The sequence below is a fragment of the Artemia sp. Qi Xiang Cuo genome, chromosome 14, assembly GCF_049724085.1.
Source record: "Artemia sp. Qi Xiang Cuo chromosome 14, ASM4972408v1, whole genome shotgun sequence".
Classification (NCBI taxonomy): Eukaryota; Metazoa; Arthropoda; class Branchiopoda; order Anostraca; family Artemiidae; genus Artemia; species Artemia sp. Qi Xiang Cuo.
The window spans coordinates 49,824,935-49,849,563 of record NC_142807.1 but is presented as its reverse complement, the minus strand read 5'-3'; the positions used below and the strand labels follow the sequence as shown (position 1 = coordinate 49,849,563).

At 34.9% G+C, this 24,629-nt stretch overlaps 1 protein-coding gene across 1 annotated transcript in view; it reads left to right on the top strand.

Moving 5' to 3' along the window:
- Positions 1-5,638: 5,638 nt before the first annotated feature.
- The window catches only part of LOC148944574 (epidermal growth factor receptor kinase substrate 8-like), a 32,823-nt gene continuing 13,832 nt past the window's right edge, over positions 5,639-24,629 (top strand). Inside the window, exons 1-2 of the mRNA XM_089100161.1 lie at positions 5,639-5,756; positions 15,809-15,890. Of these exons, the coding sequence (XP_088956287.1) occupies positions 15,857-15,890 (34 nt within the window). The 5' untranslated portion in view covers positions 5,639-5,756; positions 15,809-15,856. The remainder of the gene's footprint in view (positions 5,757-15,808; positions 15,891-24,629) is intronic.

Below are 24,629 nucleotides of genomic sequence, written 5' to 3'. Positions count from 1 at the left end.
GAGTGGACAGCTCCTTTTATATACGGAATAATATCTGTTCTTTTTAAGTTTTAATGTCGCTCATTACTTTCAGTTAAGAAAAAAACTTGTTTTTTTTTTAATTTAATTTCGATGAAAAGCATAACTGACAAGCTTTATGGTCTGGAAAACAAGCTTAAAAGCATGGTTATTGAAAGTTTTACTGCCACTAAAATCGGAAGTGTGCTAGTGCATCCAAAAATATTTACTTTTGGTATAAAAAAGATATGACTAAAGCTCAAGATAATCGTCAAAGTCTCCCAAAAACGGAGAAATTAATCTCAAAATGAATGTTTAGTCTTTGTCAGGGGCGTAGCTCCAGCATTTTTATTGAGGGGGCAAAAAAGTTCCACATCCAGAGAGCTAGGGGGCATGGGCTATATAAAAGCTTTTGTTCGATTTTCTGGGGGTCAACTGTCCCCCTTGCTACCCCAAAACAACGCCACTTGTCTTTGTGTTACCCCTCTTTAGTATTACAGATTTTGATTTAATTTCAGCTAAGTAGACCTCTCACATTAGTTTGCATGGTGTTTGCAAGAAAATAAACTTTCGTTTGTTTGCTAGATTTTTATTAAATTGCCACTCTTAGGTTAAGCAGGCCATAGTAGGGAAAAACAACTCACAGCAGCACCAAACCGCCTGAGGCCAACTCTGCTACGCACTCTCCTCCTCCTTACCAATCTATTTAAAGAATCCATCTTTACATTCTCCCAGGAAGTTCCTATTTCCTTTTTTTGTGACATCCTTCCACCCCAACCGAGGACGACGTACACTCCGTTTTGCCCTAGAAAGTTAGCCAAAAAGGACAATCTTCGGTAATCTGTCATCCTTCATCCGCAGGACGTGCCCTAGCCATCTCAACCTTTCTCTCATTACAACCCTAGAAAGCGGGATTGAACCACAATTTCCGTGCTGCCTACTGTTTGAAACACGGTCAGTCAGCCGGGTACTCAGAACAATCCGTAGGCAATGTCTCTATAAGACAGCTAGCAAACATTCATTCGCTTTTCGGAGCACCCCTGCCTCAGAGCCGTTTTTGAACACTGTCATCACTGTAGCTTCCAATATTCTAATCATGGTTTGCAGACTCATCTTCATGTTCTTCCAAACTTTTTTTTAACTGTAAGAAAAATCTCAGCCTTGGCTATTCTACTTTTACTGCTCCCACCGTCTTTCCGAACAATACTACCAAGGTGAATGAAGCAGTCCACCTGATCAACCTTTTCGCTACCCAGTGTTACCTTTTCATCTTTACTTATCTCTAGCTTTTGTGACTTAGTCTTCTTAACCCTGGGTTCCCACATATACGATTATTCGCATACGAACAGGATTTTTCGGCCAGATATGCAAATATCGCAGCTTTTTGCGAATTTTGGCTGAAATCTATCAGATTTCCTAAAATATCATACAAGCTCACAAATTTCCGCTATGGCGATAATTCTTATTAATAAATCTATTAAGAAACATAAAAATGAATACTAAGAATTCAATGGATCTTTTTTTCAAATTCATCAAAGTTTGATTTAAAATTCAAATTCAAATCAATGTAAAAAAAAAAAAAAATCCTCTATGATTTCCTCGTTCTGTAAGGTCCTTATATTTTACTTTTTCATTAAGATGGTATAAGGCTGTAAGTTTATTTTTTATATAAATTATAAAGACAAATTTCTTTTTTAAATTTTTGCCACTGAAAATCGGACAATCATAAATTGTGTAGTGTGATCCCCTATTATAAATATCGCGTTAGCATGCGAATTTCGTTTGCAATTTCTTAATACGATATTTCGCAGAGAAAAAAAAAATGTATATGTGGGAACCCACGGTAACATTAATTTTTAAACCTATTCTAGCACCCTGAACTCGCAAAATCTTTTAAAGTTCATTCATTTTACTCACACTTTCACCTAAAAGGCATAAATCATCAGTATAATCTAAGTCCAAGAAAGTTGTTCTTCCCATTTGAGACCTTGGTCTTCCATTACCTTTCCTGTGCTCCTTAAAACAAAGTTTATGAAAATGATCATTACAAAGTAGTATAGCAGTGGAGTCTTTTCGAAAAGTGGGGGGGGGGGGGGCAAGGTAAATAATGTTAAATGGAACCATAAATGTTGAGAAAAAAATAAAATAGAGCCCATGCCCCCTGACTCTCCGGATGGAGACCCCTCTTGACCCCCATAACAATGCTGGATCTACGCCCATGGTGAATAGAAACAGCCCCACTTAACTCCCGATTTTATACGAAACCAGCTGCTCATCTCATTTCCCACTTTAACCGCAGCAGTGTTGTTCTTATACGTAGCACTAATCGTTGTAAGGTGTTTGTCTGGTATACCATACAAGGATAAAAATATCTAAAACAATTTTTTAATTCATTTTTTTCTTATGCTGTCAATTTAAATAATTAAATGATGATCATTTAAAAAAAAAAAATACTTTATTTTTTTAAAGAAGAATTGATCTTACTGCAATCATCTTACTCTGTCTAAACTTACATTGATGAAGATCGAAAGGAGACAAAAAAAGAAAGAAGAAAACTATGGAAAACGGCTTGATAATTTTATTCTGTAGTCATAGGAATAAGAGTCGCCGTTAACCTCCTTTAAGAAATAAAGCTGCCACGTAATTTTGGACTTCGGACAATTTTGGATCTGAGTATCAGAAAGTGAAAAGCCAGGTGATCTAGCGTAGAACTAACTATTATTAACTACCAGACTTAATTAAGGTAACACAATGATTGAAAATTAAATAAAAAAAAAGCTTAAGTGGATTTTTGCCCTTAAAGCTCATTTCGGTTAGACTTGTGCTGGATAAATTCCTAGACAGGGCTTTTGCTAACTTGGGAAATAGCTAAGTAAGGTAAGTGAAACTTGCTGTATTGCTTCTTGAGACTAAACAGTGCTCTGTTAAGAGATATTTTGAAAGAAGCCTGTTTACTGCCACCCCTTCTTCCCCCAAAAGGGCATTGGCCTAGTGTTGAAGACCTCTTTTTGGGAAAAACCAATTTTTGGTAAATTTTTACCTAATCATATCATTGACTTAACAAATAAAGTGGATATACCATTTGATGCCTTTTTTTATGCTTATTACAAATAGGCCTATAGGCCTAATAATCATTTTTGATGGAAAAAATGAATTTTAGCCCCCTAACCTAACCCCCACCCCCAAATGTGCAAATATATAGGCTTATCCTGAATTGACATATATAGGGGGGGGGGGCTAAAATTCATTTCCAACAGAAATGGTTGTTATGGTAAAATTCTACTTTAGCTACTTTTGGCTATATTGGAAAGGAGTTTGGTTAGGAAAATGAAACTTTCAGGGACATATATACAGGCTACAGTATGTCATGGGAAGGTATTTTGAAGTACCTACCTCCACTCCTTCTCCCTCTAGAGGGTCCTGACCTTTGATGACCATTTAAAATCTGTGTGTTATGAAAGTGAAACCTTGTGATATAGATCTTCTGCTTAAAATGAAGTCCAAAAAAATTGTTTTCAGCTTCACAACTTTGCTCAATCCTGATTTATAGAGTTTTAAAGACATGCAAATACATTTCCTAAATTTTTCAAATTAACATTGATATGGCTTAAAATACCACTCAAATAACAGGAATTGCATTTTCAGAACTAAAGCCAGAGAAAAAGAAACTTATAACTGAAAATTAAGGTAAAATGTTGTTTTGTCAAAATTTCAATAGGTATAGACCTGTCATGTAGGCAAATTTCAGGATCCTCTAGAGGGAGAAGGACTGTTCTCTTTTTTACTACAGTATGACACAATGTAAGTCTAGACCCAATCATCTCTCACTAGAGCCAGCCCAGTGGGAATAATTTGTCATCATAAATCCAATGTGTGGTCTCAGTTTTGACAAGCAAGTGAAATGAAAAAAATATATATATTTAATATTTATGATTTATAGAGTAAAAATCAAGAAATAAGTTAGAATTTAGATTCAGAAGACAATCAGCTTTCTGTTATTTTTGTGAATAGCCTAATACTGAAACACTAAAAAGATATTTGCATCAAATAGGATAATTGGTATTTCCAAAAATAGGTTTTTCTAGGTAAGTTAATAAACTAATTGTTTTAAGTGAATGATCTTAAATAATTTTAATAACTATATTGTTGCATAGCTATTTTTATTTTTTTTATTTATATAGCTATTTTTTATTTTTTTTAGCTATTCATTGGCCTAGGTATGAACCTTTTCAATTCTAATTTGATAACAAGATATGAGGTTTTGAGTTTTACATCATTTTGCTCAATTGGATACTGGTCTTTTACCCTATCATGAGCTTGGACAAGCTTTGTGTAATAAAATTTAAACTTTCAGAAATGTTTATAGCCTAGTGCATACAAGGCCCAAAGAATTTTTTTAGCCTCATAGCTCTGCTAGTTCTGATGTGTAGGGTTTGCAAGAATTAGGCTATAAAGAAATGTGCTGGCCATTCAGTTTGGAGGATCAATTCTATATTAACAGCTCCACAGAAGGAACCAGCTAAAGTTCTAGCTCCAATTTCTTGGCAAAACTAGAATTTCACCAAACACCCACATTAATAAAACAAAAGTTGGTCTAGTATTTGTGGTAATGTACTCCAACCCCCAAGTGTCTCAGATATAGCCCAAATTGTTAGCCTACTACTACTATTAACAACCCAATACAGCACCTAGCTGCCTCTGGCCATCACAGCTATGCACCACAGCCAGTTTATTCCATGCTTTATCCAGTTTGTCTGAGTGATTACTATATACAGGGGTGTCTTGAGGGGGGATAGGGAGGGATGTGCTGTCCCCCAACTTTTTTGTAGATATAGCCCAAATTATTAGCCTACTACTACTATTAACAACTCAATACAGCACCTAGCTGCCTGTGGCCAACACAGCTCTGCACCACAGCCAGTTTATTCCATGCTTTACCCAGTTTGTCTGAGAGATTACTATATACAGGGGTGTCTTGAGGGAGGATAGGGAGGGATGTGCTGTCCCCCTACTTTTTTGTTATTTGATAACATTTTCACCAAAGGTGATAATTTTGGCAAACATTTTGCAAAATCAGCTGAAATTTAGCAAAATTCTTGATTTCTGCAGAAAATTCAGCATAAATCAGGTAGCAATTCAGTAAAATTTTCAAAGATCCCCCCCCCCCCCAATAAAATGAGCCTCAGGATGCTCCTAACTATATAGGGTAATTGTTAATACTACTAGCATCTCACTACAGCACCACCACACAGTGGTGGATCAAGGGGGTGCATGCCCCCCTAATGTAGTTTAGTGTGTTTATGAAGCTCTACAAGGCACAAGTTTGTCCATGCCTAGAGGTTGGAATGTAGTTGGTGTCACCCTACTTCAAGAAGTACAAAGAAATATTAGGAAGAGAACAACAAAGAGCAACCAAAATGGTCAAAGGTCTCAAATAAATGCCATACAAATAGCATTTATGTCACTTGAAGCTTCCTACTCTCATGTACTGGAGGAAACATGGTGAAATGATTATGAACTACAAAATTATTTCCAAAAATATTCTCCCTGACATAAGAGGAAGAAGAAGAAGATCCTAGCATTTCTCCTAGAACCTAAAGATCTGGTAATTTTTATGGTATTATTAAAAAAAAAAAGTCTCTGGTCTCTTATGTCAGTTTAAATGGCCTAATCTAAACAAGACTTTAAGGAGTATAAATAGGCAATGGCCTTGAACAACTTGGGCCAGTAGGCTAGGCAGGACTAGTCTATTGTTTTTGGTAGGTTAGAGTGCTTAATAATAAATAGCTCACTGCTGTATATTTAGTCAACATTTCACTTGTAACTTTATTAGTAGGCCTAATTACTCTTCAGCATGGGAAAGATAGGGACATTCACCATATGGCTAGGCTAATATGGAAATAAAATATGTTTGTGATGCAAATTGATGTTATATTTAAATTGAGGATGCAATTCTAGGTATATATTTGCACATTAGGGGGTGGGGGTATATATTCTGTGAATATAGCCTATAGATCCTAAGAAATTTGTGAATTTCTTATAAAAACAAGGAAAGAAGTGAAGATAAATGCTATCCCCCTGCAAAATATGTAAACTAGGATTATTCTTCATATTATGGAGTAAGAATTGTTTTCTTAGGCTAATATGTTTCCTTTTGTCCAGCTGGGCTCCTAGGCTTAAAATACTGGTTGGCTAATTTAAAGATTTGTATATATATAGATAGGACATCCACCATATGGCTAATATAGGGGGTAAAGTTTATTTGTGATGCAAATGAATGTTATAGCCTATTTAGATTCAGGATGAAATAATTAGGTTTGACCAATTTATTGAGGCTAATTCCTTCTGTATTGTTTGACAGTTTGAGGACAAACATTAGGTTGCAGACGTATGTTCAAAGATAACACAGAGAGGATAACTGATTTATTGCTGTTGCCAACTGGAGGAAGAAATTCATTTCTGATAAGGGAATCTGAATTGCTTAAAATTTATGAGATCCAACAAGGAAGGATTCTGGTTGCCATGATGCCTTGTTGGCTTGTCAACCATTTGGTGAAGAAAGTTATCAGATAAGCAAGACACAAATTGTGAATCTCCATTATTAGATACTACATGACCAAGACCATCAACCCACTTAATTAATGGGAAGTGGAAATCACTGATAATTATTAAATCAAATGATAGTGTAGATGCCATTTCATCAATGATAGTTTTAAGGTGTATTTCATAATCATTAAGTATATTTATATATAACATAGGCTACCTGACAGAAAGTGACAAATTTGGCAGTTTGATGTTGTATAAGTTTGTTTGTCAATAAATTGTCATTCATTCAGTTTCTTCCCTTCATATCCAATTGATCCATAATAGTTAAAAATAGAAGATTTCATTGATATTCACAGACAGTGGCATGCAACTTGTCTCTGTTTTTTACAGATGGCTGATTTCAGCCATCAGTCACTCCACCCTAACAGCTCTCTGCTTGCTGCCTATTTAACCCATAGCTGGGATTAGGGTTTGATCCTGTCAGGACATGTCCACACACTGGTAGACCTAGCACAGAACCATCAAAGGGTACCTAACTCCTCTTTAACTGTGTTTGTCACCACAGTTAGGGGCCCAATTTATGTTTAAAGACCCCCCCCCCAGAACTGGGTCCCGAGTAGTTCCTGTCTTCTTATTGGTTATTCAAAGGAATCCACCCATATCTGGAGAACTCTATCCTATCTGCCACTTGGGGATGTGCTTGAGCTGCCTTGGGGAGGTTCTCTCTGAGAATGTAGCTCAGTGAACTCCAGAATTCTATAGCACTTCTTATGTGCTCAAGAAGTACTAACTGATACCAATAAGAATAGTCTAGGCTACTGTTTAATTTTCAAATTCACACTCTTTCTAAGCATAGTATTTGCTAGGGCAGCACCCCCAGTACAGTGCCTAATTTTAGACAAATATTCTCATTAAAATATATTTTTCATAATCATGGACAGTAGGTTCTTAAGGTAATCTTGGATATGTATATGGTAGGTTCTTGGATATGATGTAGATAGTTGGGATTGGCTGATGGTTAGGACTGGGGTAGTCAAGATTGTCTGATTTCAATGTAGGAAACCTTTTTAACAATTAAGCTTAAACAATAGTTACCATTATATCCTAGCCTATTTATAGACAACTAGCCAATTCTGCATCACAAAACTTCGCTTATTTTTGGGTATGTTTGTGATATATTTCATCTATTATTTAGAGACATTTTGTTCTAGCTTTAAGATTCCATCTCCAAGATTGGGGAAAATTTTCCAAGTTTAGGTTTAAGCTTGAAGTTTATGTCTGTGATTTGGCTCCACTGTTGACTATCAGTGCATTAAAAATTGTTAGCATTGTATAATGTTGAAATATTGAAGCTAATTGCACAATCATTAAAAAGTTTAGACAAGTCCAATGGTGAAACAATTTTTTTAAGGTAGTATAATAGAGATTTTACAGTGATTCAAGTGTTGAAATGCTGACTAGCTGTCCAACTACTGGGTATTTTACCCTACACTCAGAAAAGCATGCTCCCTCCCTCCAATGAACATTAAAAAACTAAAGAAATCACTAGTAAAGAGATTCTTACTCTATAAAACATAGCTTGTTTATGTTAATCATATTTTTGTGTTTCCTGCCATTGTTACCCACATTCCAAAACCATTATGAAATAATTCATCTATTCAGCTGATAACTACTACTACTAGCAAATCACTACAGCACCAAACACCAGAGGTCAACACAGCTGCATATGCTCTTTCTCCATCCCAATCTATAGAAAACTTAGCCCTTCCTTCCCTCCCAAGAAGTCTCAACTTCCCAAGAAGTCCTTCCTTACCTCATTTCCTACATCTTCCAACCTCATTCAGGGACAACCTGCTTTTCATTTGGCCCTAGATGGATGACCAAAAAGGACAATGTGCTGTCCTTTGTCTGCAAAAGTTGTCCTCTCTGTCTCAACCTCTTTCTCAATATAACTCTAGAAAGTGGGATAGAACTACATTTTTGTAGATGTTGTATGAAATATGATCAATCAAATGAGTACCCAAAACCATCTGTTGACAATTCCTTTGGAAAAACCCTAACAAATGTTCCTTCATCTTCTGAAGTGTCCAAGTTTCTGAACCATGCATGACCACCATTCTCACTGTAGCTTCAAATATTTTGATCTTGGTTCATATACTTATATTCCTAAACTTCCAAAGTTTTATGACTTGAAAATTAGCCTGGGCTTTCAGAAAGTACTGAGCTTCAATATTTGATTCCGGGATGGATAAAATAAGACATAAGATATTTATTTTTAAAAAATCTCTATCACCAGCCCAAAAAGTGCTGAATTCAGACTTTGGAGTTGACAAATCATATGCAGCAAATAGGGGAAAAAATAGGGATGGGCTCAGAAACAGCTTGAGGTGGCTGTAATCTGGATAGGGAGTGATATTTGGGGAAAATACTTGCCATCCAAGGGTTTTTTTTTGCATTTTTTTGCAAAATGGAGGTACAACAATACCATCCTTTGCTCAAGGGCTTCCATAGTAGCTTTTTACAGGAGCAGAGAGTATGGTACCTTGCCTTCTTTGAAAATTATTTGCAAGGCTCTGTTTTGGATAGATTCAATTTTTTCTGATTCTTTGTGAGAGATACCAGGGTGCCAAACTGGACAAGTATATTTAAGATGCAGGCTGACAAAAGGCATTTAAATCCTTAAGGAGTAGGTAGGGGGGAGGCTAAATTTATTTAGGAGCTTAAGGAGGGTGATAGACATATTGGCTCTATGGATGGTGTCTTTAACATGGATATCCCACTTTATATTTGAAGAAATTCTGATGCCAAGCACATTAAACGAGGACACATAAATTTCAGGAGGGATAGGATTAAGAAAACAGAGCGAGGATTTGAGGAAACAAATTGACATTATCATGGACTTAGAGGGGTTTACTGTCTTGTCTAAATTGAAGGCCTTGTCTCCAATTTCATTGAGGATACTCATAGGGTTGCTTATTAAATTTCTGAAGCAAGTTTCAACAACTGTTAGGTCATCAACAAATTTCCATTGATCAGGCAATTCCTTTGTGAGGCTGTTGATCATGACTGAAAAAGGGAGGGGACCTAGGAGAGTACCTTGGAGTATGCCATTGTGGATGGGGAGAGGATTTGAATAATAATTCCGGTATTTGACAACTTGCAATCTATTTGTTAAGAAGGAGACAACCAATGTCACCAGTAAAGGATCAATATTGAACTTGCTGACAAGTTTCTCATTTAATAAATTGTGGTTAACAAGGTCAAAGGCTTTCTAAAGGTCAATGGAATTTAAATTTAGCCAGAAATTGCGCTTTTTGAGGATTTTCCTGATGTGGTTGATAAGAGAAAGGAGGTAGTGGGAAGTAGAAGTGGATTTTAGGTTCCCCAATTGCCTCAGGTCAGTAAGAGGTAGGATTTTCTTCTTTAGCCAATCTGCAAGGAATCCTTCATAAAGTTTCGAGAAAATAGGAATAAGAGTAATAGGACAAACGCCTTCAAAACAAGGCTTTTTGTTTTTCTTAAAATGTTTTTAAGATGGTTGTTCTAAGTTTCAAGTAAATAGCAAAAATGAGCAGGTGCTGTCCCCCACCCTCACTCCCAGATTTTTCTGGCGCTATCATTTCCCCCCTTTTTTACTTAAAAAATTGTGAATTTGGTCAATTTCAGGTATTTTTAAATCTATGTCGGAGGTTTTGCAAGAAAAAGATCTGACCTTGAAAGAAAATCCCAAAACTCTTAGAACAGATATTCATTACTTAATTAATATCTTTTGAATGACTAAAGAAGTTAAATTGCAGCCTGAGGATGGCAATCTTAATTTAACTTATCCTTTATGAAAGGCTTTAGTAGGATGTTATGTTATGGTATGTAAGTGATTAGAATTGCAAGATTCAATAATAAGCACATTTGCACTTTCAAAGATGGAAAGATGGCTACAGCCTAAGGGCCCCACACTTTATGTAAACTAGAATTTTTGTATGACCTTAATTCCACCAAAATATAACAGATTGAAAGTTTGAAGATATGGCAAACAAGTTTTAGTAAATCTCATAGCTGAAGTGCTTGGACCAAAGGTAAAACTTGCTATTTCTAAACCCATGCATGCCCAAAAGTGGGAGGCTAGTAGAATTTCTGGGGATGGGTCAGGATACAATTAAACAATATTTTTAGGCCACTTTTAAAAATTTATTTAGAGAGAAACCTTCCAAACAATCTTAGGGATTCTACTCCCCACTCCCTGATTAAAAACCTATTTGTCATTGTATAGTGTCATTTTTCTAGTAGATAATTTATAGTGTCATTGCAGCACTACACCTTTTATAATGCCCTTAGAGATCAGCCAAATTCATAATCCTTATCAATTAGTCTCCATAACAGCACATGTTTAGATGTCTAACAAGCCTCTTAACAGCAGTTGTTCCTCAAAGGGCAAATAATTGACAACTATTTAATCTTGACTTTGAATTCTCCTTCTTCTTGACTAGGAACATTATGTAGTTCCAGTTCTTTCCTTTTAAATGTTAAGAAAATAAAGTTGGAAATGCTCTGCTGGTGTCATTAGGTATGGCACCAAAACAGCAAATGCCTGGTGTCATATTTTATTTATGTCAACTATGGACTGAATTCACAATCAGGCCAAATAGGAGAGTGAGTGCCAGGAAGGTCAATCCATGGCCTAAGTTCTTGAGAAAATGGTTTTCTTTTCTTATTTTTGTCCAATTTTGATGATCACTTTCTTAAACTGTGTCAACACGATTTGGGAGAAGAATATCTATTAGCTCACATGCAATTTCTTGCAATTTTTAATCTATCATCCAAACAATATCTGGGTGTTTGTAGAATGAAGACTTCTAAAAGTAAAGTTTCTTTCAAATTTGTGATTAATTTCTTTTTTATTAAAAAATTATTTTTGATAGAGAATTGGTGTGATTGCACCCATACATGGGGGGAAGAAAGTTCCATCTTCTCTGGCAGGCTTACCTTCCCTCACTCTGTATATGATTGAACCTATGCATGCCTATTAGTGGGTCTGTTAACCCAAAAATATCACTAGAATTGTGCACTTCTGGCAAAAAGCACCAAAATTTGTGGAAATATAGATTAAAGCACGGAGACTCCAATGGTGACAGGAAGCATGTCGAGCGGACACTCAAAAGCACCTTTACAAGCACCTGAAGCACTAAAAAAAGTGGATGTTTGCCAGTCTCTCCACAGATGCATCAGAACTTCTGACAATACATTTTAAGATATGGAGATTCCAATGATGGCTAAATCTAAGGCAAAGGATAGCCCTGAAACATGCAATAGAGCACTAAAAAAGTGAGTAAAGTGCAAAATGGAAGCACCTGTTCCATGAAATACAAAAACTGGCAAAAAAGTAGTTAAGAGTAATAGAAGTTTGACTATTACAAGAAGCACTTTGAGTTTGATTGTCCAAGCACATATCTTTTTTGCTGTGAACTGAAATAGGCTCTGCTTGTTGTCTGAACACTGAAGGAAACTACTCCAGTTTTTTGGAATTGGCGTTCTTTCTTCAATCTTTGTCTGATACATAGCCTTGTCGCGCTTTTCTCGTGTAGAAGTTTTGAAGCTATTGGACTTATAAATGTCAAAGATGATGTCTACTTGCTATGTTTCACTTATGAACTACTTGTGAAGGTATTGGCAGATTCCTTTTGTAACATATTCGCCAAATGCCAAAACAGCACCAACTTGCACTTTTTTTTAGCACTTTGGTTGCTTTATTGGGTGCTATACAGCAATTACTTGACTTCCTGCCCATAATTGGTGGCATGCTTTGTCACACATGTCACACATACTGGAGCTGCTTTTTGTAATTGCCAGACTTCTAGTACTCTAAGCTATGTTTTTGCCGGTTTTTGTATGCCATGGAATTTGCACTTTCATTAGCACTCTATTGCGCGCTTCAGAGTGATGCTTTGCTTTATGTAAAGCCACCATTGAATTGCCATATCTTAAAACGTGTTTTCAGAAGTTTAGATGCTTTTGTAGCAAGGCTGGTAAAATTGCGCTTTTTTAGCGCTTTGGATGCTTTATAGAGCGCTATAGGGCAATTGCTTGACTTCATACCAATCAGCAATGGGTTCCCCATATTTCATACTATATTTCTACTTTTTCTGGAGTTTCCCAAAACGTTCTATCAGTTTTGTGCTTTTTGCATGCTTTTGAGCCCTCAAATACAACACTGTTACCAATCATTTAGTGGCCATGACTTCTGGTGATAGTGCAAGAAGTATAATTCCTTCCAACTGACTTGTCTGAAATTCATCCTAGCAACCAAGAGGAGGGAGATAGCTGGATAGTCCTAGACTTCTGTTGCTTGTAATCTTCAGACTTCTAGTACTCTAAACTATGTTTTTGCCTGTTTAGGTATTACATGGGATAGACACTCCTATTTTGCGTTTTATGCGCTTTTGTTAGCGCTCTATTGCGCGCTTCAGAGCGATCCTTTACTTTTTATATAGCCACCATTGGAATGGCCATATCTTAAAAACTATATTCAGAGGTTTTGATGCTTCTGTAGAGATGCTGGTAAACTTGCACATTTTTTTAGCGCTTTGGGCGCTCGTAAAGATGCTTTACACCGCTCGTTCTACGTGCTTCCCGTCACCGTTAGATTCCCTGTGTTTTAGTCTATGTTTCCACCAATTTTGGTGCTTTTTGTCAGAAGTACAAAATTCTTATGCTTAACTAGTTCACTATTACACTATATCACGTCATACTATCAATCACAAAAATTTTATATATATTTGACATAATTTAGAATGCTTGCACGTTTTAAATGAACTCATAACACATTTTTATACTTTCGCATTTTTATACATCACACATTTTTATACACATTTTTTTTCAAACATGAATAAGAACTTTCTTACTCAATGTATTTTACGAATTATAATCACACTTTTTTTTAAATGACAAAGCTTGGTAAACAAATGCTTATTAATGTTTGATATAAACTCGTTTTACATCTTTTTTACCTTCAAAATAAGTTTGACTGTTGTTGCATCCAGACCTACCTTTTTGCTAAAAGTTTTTGAAAGGAAGAGGGCTCTGTCCCCTTTAACCAAAATATCTCTGGCTGTACCAAATGTTATTCCTGATTGCATTCATATGGATATATTATTCTGTTTGGTGAAATGTTTGTTGCAAACTTGTATAACAAATATTTCTAATTGCAGATGACTCTGCTCTTCCTAACTTCATGTTCATTTGATGTTTAGCATTACAAAATTGACAATGTATTTTCCAAAATTTGTCAGCTATTAATTTTCTAATGCTCATTCATAGTATTTTCTGGACTTTAGTTGAGTGAGGGAAATGATAAAATGTTAAAGAATCAGATCTATTTGGGGAAAGCATTCAAGTGTGATGGTAGAAGAATAATACAGAGCTCTTGGATTAATGCCAAGAATAAAAAAAGTCACTAAACCAAAATTGTAAAAAAAGTTTGTTTTTCTATGTTCTCCCTATATATTATATATGGAAACTCAATTTATGCAATAAATATTGTAACATGTATTAATCTGTACACAAATTTCCTGATAAAACTGGAATTATTATCTGAATTTGATGATTTTGGCAAGGTCTCTGCTTGTGAGCATTTTAAAAGAATATTTTAATGGAAGTATCCCAAATTCAGGACTACCAGGCTACATTTTTCTCACATAAATATTTGAACTATCTGATAGCCCCTGTATGATAGTCCCTATTGAATCTTCAGATAGCCCCTGTTTTTTAAAATCTTTTTGCATACAGCAAAGACTGTCATAATTGTAACGTTAGATATTTGGACAATATCATTTCTCAGTTTAGGTGTACCCCTCAAGTATTTTTTTTTGTTATTTGCCATTATGTCCTTTATGTTTGAAATATACTGCTTAATTTTGCGAAAAATGCTCCTAGTTGTATTGCTTTCAATTCACGGAGAAAGAAGTTGCTTCTATCTTAGGAGTAGTCTTGGTGATTAAAGTGCTCTAGGTTGTTGATATTTTGAGATTAATGTTGCTGTTGTTGTTAGTGTTAGAGGGGTTTTGGATGATTAATAATCAGTAGCCTTAATAATTCCACTGTTTTTTAAGGTTATACCAAAAAAAAGAAAATACTGTTTTTTGTATTAAAACTACAGTTTAGACACTTACAAGACTGCCTTTTGGTATCAAACAAAGGTTTCTGTCAGTTTTCTCAAAAAGAAAAGAAAACGCTGTTTTTTGTATCAAAACTACAGTTAGACACTTACAAGATTGCCTTTTGGTATCAAACAAAGGTTTCTGTGAGTTTTCTCAAAAAGAAAAGAAAACACTCTTTCTTGTAACAAAACTACAGTTTAGACACTTACAAGAATGCCTTTTGGTATCAAACAAAGGTTTCTGTGAGTTTTCTCAAAAAGAAAAGAAAACACTGTTTTTTTGTATTAAAACTACAGTTTAGACACTTACAAGACTGCCTTTTGGTATCAAACAAAGGTTTCTGTGAGTTTTCTCAAAAAGAAAAGAAAACACTCTTTCTTGTAACAAACCTACAGTTTAGACACTTACAAGACTGCCTTTTGGTATCAAACAAAGGTTTTTGTGAGTTTTCTAAAAAAGAAAAAAAAACACTGTTTTTTGTATCAAAACTACAGTTTAGACACTTACAAGACTGCCTTTTGGTACCAAACAAAGGTTTTTATGAGTTTTCTTAAAAAAGAAAAGAAAACACTGTTTTTTTGTATCAAAACTACTGTTAAGACACTTACAAGACTGCCTTTTGGCATCAAACAAAGTTTTTTTTTAAGTTTTCTGCCAAAAAACTTGCAGGGCTTTTGTATTATTCAGTGAATATGTAATAGGCCCGTTCAATTGATGCAGGGCATATATGGGCTACCCACACCAGTTGACAAGAATAACTGAATTGGAGTCAGCAAGACTTTTTACTATTTTTCTTCCTGACCAGAATTTATTTCTTTATTGCTGGGTGTCCTACTCGAATCACTCTCCTACTGTGTATGCTTTACTTTTTTAATGTTCTTTTTTTTTGTGGATAATAAAGCCCCGGTATTTAGAAAACGGAAAAAAGGTCTAATGTTTACCTTTTAAATTGTTCAGTTTATTGAATCTATTTTAAATGTCATTAATTCTTATCTTTCTTTGCTCAGTTCAAAAGTGTCGAATCTGTTTAGTTTTGTGTAATGAGGAATTCAGTCAATCTAAAGGATCAGAATATGATAAGATTTTGTAGTTATTAAGTTCGTTTTTTTTTTCAGATTTGAATTTGCCTTCAATGAATTAGAAAGATTTGGCCAGTAGAAATAATGTCTGGATACCAGAAAAATGGATACAATTCAGGTAATTATGATTTTTTTGATAAATTTGATGGTAAAGATGACTCATATAAAGTTTTTTAAAGGGTAACAACTTTTTTTTAACATAAAAAATGCAACACCTTTAGGCAATCAAAAAGTTCAAGTGGTTTTTCCAAATTCAAGAGAATGCAGGATTCTAGTGGATTCAAGCTCCATTAAATTGAAGTGGGCTCTTTTAGCTCTTGAGGCAAAAATTTTTTGCCTCAAGAGCTAAAATTGGTATAATATTTGATTAATATTCCTCATTTTTTGAGTCGAAATTGTATTTTTCCTACTATTTCTTAAATTTGGATTGCAGTCAATGTCCCAACATAAAAAGAGCCATAGTGTGAAATTTGACGTCAATGCTGGTTTTAACTCAGGCTTTGGATTAATAAATACTTATAATAAATTAATTATAAATAAATTAATAAATTTATTATAATATATACAGACAAGATTATAATTATAATAATTATATAATATAATAATTATAATAATTATAATTATAATAACAGACAAGATTCATATTGAAGAGAGGGCATCCAAACAACTTAATATTGATTACACAACGCCATCTTTTTCTTGACTGGTACTTCTTTAAATGTTTGACATGGGGGACATGATATGCTCTGGCCTATCCTGAAATTAGTTGCCGTGGTTGCAAAAAGAATTGAATATCAATGTTGTTGAGTGGCTGGTAATTTTTATTTACTCAAATCTTTATTTTGATAAAAATTGGCAAAACTGCACAAAAGTCATTGTAAAAAATGGAAAAACTGCAAAAAATTGGCAGTATTGCGTTAAATATGCGCAATAAAATCATTTGTTAGTGATATATAATGTCAAAAATTAAAGCATATTATTTTGATTTTTTAGAGTTTAGACCATATAGCACTAGATGTTTTATTTCTGATAATCATTAATTTGATATTTTATAATCTATTAAAATTAGTAGTCCAATTGCTATTAATTCTATTTTCGTGGAATTTTTTGCTAATCTGTTTTAAATTGATAAAGTTCCTACTGCTACTATGAAATTAGCAATGAATAAATTTCCTAATACTGCTAAGAAATAGGCAGTGCTACAGTAGAATTATTGTGTTAATTGGAAAACTGTAGTAAAATTAGCAAAACTATACCAAAATTATGATAAAAAATGGTAAAGCTGCAAAAAAGATGGCTAAACTTCGTTAACGTCTGCCAACTGGAATTACTTGTCAGGGATGCATAATGGCGAAAATCAAAGCATATTATTTAGATATTGTAGAGCTTAGAGCATCTAGCAATATATATTTTAGTTTTGCTAATGATTATATAAATATTTTTTTTAGTCCGGAGCATTTATCAGCAGTATTAATATAAACTGGTATTAGTGCCATTTCCTTGGATTCTTTGCTAATCTGTTTTAAATTAATAAAGCTCTTACTGCTGCTAAGAAATTGACCATAAATAAAATTCTTTGTAGTATTAATTATAAATTATAAGGCCATAAATAAAATTTCTACTAATATTATAAAATATTATTTTCTTTCTAGTTCTGTAGGCCCCTGCCTAGGACTATAAAAAATACAGTGGTGCATTCCCCTGGGGGTTATAACAAATGCAGCGGGTTTTTAGTTACTGAATTGTCAGACTGTAAGACACACATTATTTTTAATGTAAATTATTTCATGTCCTTAAGCCTATATAGCATAAATGACTTTCAACAGAAAGTTAGAATAAGACTACCAAAATATGGTTTTAAACAATATTTGATTATATCTTCGAGTAATATTATAAAATATTAAATATTCACTCATATATAATATCTTATCATATATAAAATATTCACTCACATTTTGCTTTTTGAAAATTGGCTTCCTGGGATTTTCTGGCCTGAAAGAAACGATCTAGATAGGTCCCAAGTGTGTGAAATTTGTCTAGAGCCGTAATTTTGGAAACGCACTTTTAATCAGAGGCAACGCTATAGCGTTGTCTATAGTAAAGGCCATGATGCTCCTATGTTTTATTATATTTTTTTACCAGAGGCACTTCATATGGGGACAGGTGTTGCTGCTGCCTGTTATAGCAAGGACATTTTCTGGTATATTGAATGGTGCAGAATGGCCCTTGTCTTGGGCTACGTCTAATCTACTGCTATTATTTAAAAATGGGGATAGATTATACCATGGAAATTAATGAGGTATAAGTCTAAGTAATGTGCTTAGTAAGGTTTTAGCTAAGACGATATGTCGTAGGATAGGTAGTTGGATAGACCAAAATAGAACTTAATCAGATTCGCAGGCAGGGTTCAGAACAGGCTATAGTCATATAGATCAGATTTTTATTTTATTAGGGATGATTAGGAAACAAGTTAGGAGAAAAGAGGGCAGGCTGTTTGTTGCATTTTTGGATTTAAAAGGGGCGTTTGATGGAGTGGATAGAAGCTTAATTATAGAGTCGTTGTTAGCTTTAGGGCTATAAGATTATAGCATCTATTTGTAATATAGTTAAGACTGTAGTACGGGTAGGTAAGGATTTCTCTAGGGCTATTAGAAGCATACTTGGTGTTAAGCAGGGATGTCCAATTTCCCCAAGGCTGTTTTCATTGTATACTAATGATTTTTAAGAACATTTGATAGGCAGAGGCGCCCTGATAATCAAGCTCTCAAGTGCAAGTATTATTGCATTACTATTTGCGGTCGACATAGCATTAGTAGCAGAAAGTAAAGAACATTTGTAGTAACTGCTAGATCTAGCATCTTCTTATCAAACAATTCGTGGTAACGAACTGTAAGTAAGGAGCGACACGGCTCAATAGTAACCGAAACTCTAAAAAACGGAACTTTGATATCAATAGAAACGTCAAAAGAATCGACTTTTTATGTTGATTTCAAATATTTAAGTTTTATTAAATTTAATCTTACCCATCAAACGTTACCTGAAAAAAGGGAAAAACACCCCCTAAAAGTAATAGAATCTTAATGAAAATCACACCATCAGATTCAGCACATCAGAGAATCCTACTGTAGAGGTTTCAAGCCGTAGAGGTTCGCCCCCTCGTAAGTACCTCGCTCTATACGGTAAAGTTTTTTTTAGTATTTTCAAATGAGCTATTTATTCTAATTAAACTGCCTTTCTGATTCAGGGGTCATTCTTAAAGAATTGGAACAAAATTTGAACTTTAGCGTAAAGAGCACGAGGGGGCGAACCCCCTCATATACGTAATAATTTCTGTGTGGTTTTAGTTTTAATGTTGCTCCTTACTTTCAGTTGAAAAACTTGTTTTTTAAAAATTTAATTTAAAGAAAAATAAACTGGTGTGAAACGTAAAGAAGTTGGTGGTTATCGTTTATAGGAAAAGTGGAGAACAAATAGATTCACATTGTCAGTTTACGTGTGAAGGTAGGACACTAGACCTTGTAGATGAATTTCAGTTCTTAGGCTGTAGGCTATCGTCAGATGGGAAATGGAAGAAACCTCTTAAAATGGTAGAAAGTAAGGGAAATAGACTACTAGGAATGTTAAGTAAAAGTGGTATTTAGGAAATTAAGGATGTAGGATTGCTAAAGTATATTTTTAATGCTAGGGTTAGATTGGTTTTGAATTACGGGGTTTAGCTTTGGTTTTGATAGTGCCTTTTAGGGCAAAGTTTAGGTCTTACATCATCCACCAAATATAAAGAAGACAAAATAAAGAATTAAGTTGTGGCGGACAAAAACTTTTATTCTATTTGTTTATATAATAAAAAATGTTTTGAGCCAAATAGAAACTAATGAAAGAAAATTATTCCACCAAAAAGAAAAATTATATTAAAGCTGATCTGAAAATAATGTTCCTGGCGACACGCGGGATTGAACCGGGAAATCTCGAATGGAGAGTCTCAGCCTGATCCACTGCGCTGTCACAAGGTAAATGACTATATGACTTTTCTAAGAAGCTACGCACACTCCGCCTCCATCCCAATCTATTCAAAGCCTCTCTCTTTACCCCCTCCGAGGAAGTTCCCATTTCCCTTAAATCTTTCTTTACGACATCCTCCTACCCCAACCGTGGAAAACCTGCCTTCCGTTTAGCTGCAGATGATTGGCCGAAAAGGACAATCTTTGGCAATCTATCATCCTCCATCGTCAAAACGTTCCCTAGCCATCTCAACTTTTCTCTCATTATAGCCCTAGGAAAGGGGATTGAACCACAATTTTCGTGGCTAATGTTTGAAATACGGTCAGTCAGTCGTGTACCCGAAACAATCCGTTGACAATTTCTCTGAATCTCTATTCTTCCAAACGTGTTCAACAATGAAAAAAACACCCTGAGCCTTGGCTATTCACGGCACATCTTCACGGCACCCACTGTGTTTACTAATAATACCACCAAGGTAAGTGAGGCTGTCCACTTGATCAATCTTTTGGTTATCCAACCTCACCTTTTCATCTTCACTTGTTCCTAGCCTTCCATCAATCAATCAATCATTTTGTTAATACTAAAGCACTATTACAAACGCAAAGAAAAGTTCTTCGGCCCAAGAAGCTTGGCTCGTTGCGGGCCATACCACATAATAATATAGCATTAAAAGAACCATAAATATTACCCTATATCAAACAAAATATATGAAATAAAGATTAAAGAGAATAAACACTAGCATACGGAAAAAAACTTACAAATTATTATAATAATAACGATAAATAAAAGCCAAAAAGTAGAGGCACAGGAAAGACGGGAGATATCAATTGGGAAAAAAGACAAAAAGAAGAAACACTAGGAAAAGAGAAAACAGGGAAAATAAACGGAGCCTTAGCGACCAAGTCTTCTTAATATTAATTTTCAAACCTTTAATAGCACCCTGAACTTGTTAAACCTCTAAAAGCTCATTCATTTTGCCCACACTTCCATCTAGGATGCTTAAATCATCAACATAATCTAAGCCCAGGAAATTTTTTCTTCCTCATTTGATTCCGTGGTCTCCCACTGCCTTTCCTGTGCTCCTTTAGACAAAATCCATCAAAATAATCCATATAAATGGTATAGAACACGACCTTGCTTAACTCCCGATTTAATACGAAACCAGCTACTAATCTCATTTCCTACCTTAACCGCAGCGGTGTTATTCTCGTATATAGCACTAATTACTTTAATGTATTTTTCTGGTGTACCATACAAAGATAAGTCCTTTGCTAAAGCTCTTCCATCAGCTGAATCGAATACTTGCTCAAAATCTGTAAAACTGAGAACTAATGGTGTTTGATGACTCACTATAAGGCATAACTGCATTGATGTGACGAAGAAATACATTACTAGGGCTGTTTATGGGACCATCAGAAGGGGGGGGGGCTACATTAGCGAGTTAATCGATTAGTATTTTTGGGAATATCATAAAAAAATCTTATATATATATATATATATATATATATATATATATATATATATATATATATATATATATATATATATATATATATATATATATATATATATATATATATATATATTTCAATATCACGATATTTTGTGCCATGTAAAAAACGGCACGATGTTTTTTTTCTGAAAACTGGTATATTAACATTTTCTCGTTTGAAAAAACGATCTAGGTAGGTCAAGACTTTGGGAAAATTTGTTTCCCCTCCCAAAATAAAAAATAAACTAGTTTAATATCATTCCGTTTTTTTTATGTTTTTTTTTTATATTTGTTTAATTTTATATGTTATTAAAAAATTGTTATGCTGGTTCATATCATGAAAGAAAAAGAATAAAATATCTTGTGTTTTTAGTTTGAAATCTGTTTTATTTTCATCTTTTTTTTATTCTTTCTTTGTTATTTCTTCCGTGAAGGCCTTTTCTTATTCAGCATAATGTTCAAAAATAATTTTTATTTCAGAGTTTATGGTACGCTCAGAAACATGGGCGTAGGGAAGGGGGAGCAAGGGAGGGCCGCTACCCCCCCCCCCTAGAACTTCAAATTTACGCTAGATATTAACGAGAACTTTTCGTATGTTGGAATTTTTTGTTGGATGTTACCTGGTAGATGATTAAAAAATCTGGAAACAAACAGAAATTTCTAAACATCGTTTGCAATATCAACATTTACGTTTCGATCTTCAATATTGATTTTTGGTCCGATATATAGATAGGAGACTGGCCCACGATCGGCTGATTTTGACTTGTTTAATTCACTATGAGTTTATTCAAGCGATAAAGAAGTTGCTGAGCATGCCAAAGAATTCAATCAATACCATCCTTGAAAAAGACAAGAAATACTCCGCCATTTTTCCACCTGGACGCCTCTCTATCCAAGAGGTCAAGAGTGCCAAACCTGGGCCACCCCGGTACTGGTTCGGCCGTCTCTGGTTTATTTTGTGCCACTGACAAAAGAAAAAGAAAAGTGACCAGGGGAACATTGAAGCTTGTTTTTCGGCTATAAAATTAAGAAAGAATATGGTCAGCATAAAAAAACTACAAAATGAATTTCATTAAGGTTTAAAAAAAAACTAAAGAGTATTAATTTCTAATTATACATTGACTGATCAAGACCAAAAGTAAGCCAATCCGCTAATCTTGGTGTTCTACCTGTCAGTAGTGGCAGTTTTATTTCAACTTCTGTCTTTAAGACAATATCCATCTCGTCAGTTAGCGCGAAGTCTCTTGCTCCAGTCTCTTTTCAAAAGTGGACCTTAAGTTCTTCAGTTGCTACTTTTTCAAATTTTTGGTCTGAAAATGTGTTTATGTAGGCCTCGCTCCAGTTGGTCAAAGAAAGCTCCTACACTGTGACGGTTGAAAACAGTTGTCCGTCGTAGGCTTGTACTTTCTGGCGTTTTTACTGATAGAGTTTCAAGGCAATCCATAAAACCACGGTACCAATCTTTACCTGTAGTTCCTCCACTGTCTTCACTGCCTTTGTAGTTCCGTTATCCGGTACTTTTATACTCTTAATAATGGCATAAGTGTATGCAAATTTACACGCTTCTATGGGAATACAGTCGAAAGCATATCAGCTATCGTTTTCAAGTAAGTTTTTAGTCCTTTTTCTTGTTCCTCTGTAGATATTTATCATGTGTTGTAACAGGCTGTAAGGAAACTTACGTTCAGACTTTTTAGAGGGATATTCAGCTTCTCAACTTTTTTTTATGTAGTCTTGGAGCGTTCCTCTAGGGACAGCCATAGCACTTCTATAGAATCCAACTGACTTATTGTAGAATAAAACAGAAAAAATTGCTGTTTTATTTTCTTCTGGATCGCACCCACCTTTCTTTCTTTTCCCTTCTGTTTTACTTTTAAGCATTTTATCTTGAATAATATTTAACAGGAAAAAATGAAACTTCAGTTCACCTACTGTTCTGACAGGATTAAACAACGCCAGAATTAACACAGTTTTGGGTTTTGAGCTTGCCTTCAACCTTTAAATATGCTGTTTACACAGCGTTTACAAGCATAGCCCACTCTTGGACACCTTGGTACAGCAGCCGGAATTTACCCCAGGTATTGTGGCCGAACATTGGAGTTCGTTATCCCGCAGCATGAAAAAATACTAACAGCAAACTGGTGAAGATGGCATGTCTCGGAAGCTGAAAAAAAAACAGGCAAATAACAAGAGAATACAATGTGAGTTTATAACGCGAGTTTTCTAGTATTCGTAATTAGGCTTTCAGAAAAAATTGAACAAAATTCCAGAGTTAATCAGCCTAAAACCTGATCCAATCTGATATTTTTGGTAAAAGTATTAATTAAGCTCAGACATTTTGAAAACATACACTGCCATCAGTCAGAGCTTTTATAATCCACCAGAAGCCCCATAGGTTTTTATATTGAAACTGTTTGCTTTGGCTAAACGTGGGCCGGTGTCCCCTATACCAATTTAGATATTTAATTTTGCCCATCTGGAAACTTTTGAATGGAATTCTTAGAAGAAGCTGTTGTCTAAATAATGTGATTTGTGTCAAATTGCTTTTGTGGTGTTTATGTTTTCTGGAAATTGGAAGTAGGATAGTGGGTCTCTTATGTTATACTGTTGCAGGAAAAGTAGAACATGGAAAATGTTAAAGGCCGAGTTTTAGTGAAATATAGAATGACTAGTTTCTAAAGACCTATATTCAAAGGACCTCGGCAAGTATTAGTAAGACCCCTCCATCATAGAAGCGGCTGCCCCCCTCTACACAAGATGCTGCGGACGCCCATGCTAAGAAGTATTGGTAAAATGGTCTTACAGACCGCAAAAACGCTCATGGACAATGGTCTTGTGCTCTGCACTACAATGATAAGATATTTGAAATCGGAGTAGGGTAGTTTCTGCAGTCGAGTCAGGTGCATTTATACTGCGAAGTGGTTTATTATCCCCTTGATGCTTAATAACAGCCGCATGCGTAGGAGTTTTTGCTGAGGGTTCACATATCTGAAAACATGCAAAAATATGAAGATTGTAGGGAAAATGTAATAAATTATCTAGTTGCTGCTGAATAAATAAACTGTCAAGGGCTAAACGGAAAGCAGTTCGTCCACGGTTGGGGGGTGGAGGATGTCGTAAAAAAGGATTTAAGGGAAATGGGAAATTCCAGGGAGGGTGTAAAGAGAGATGATTTGAATAGATTGGGATAGAGGAGGAGCGTGCGTAGCTGTGCTGGCCTCAGGTTTGCGGTGAGTTGTTAGTAGTAGTTGTTGGTAGGCTGTATGAAGCTATGTATTGTACTTTAGTTACTTTGTGAATCTTGTTATATCTACTTAATTTTATTTTTTATGAAAAAATTGCATCGTGAAAGAAAAACAATAAAAT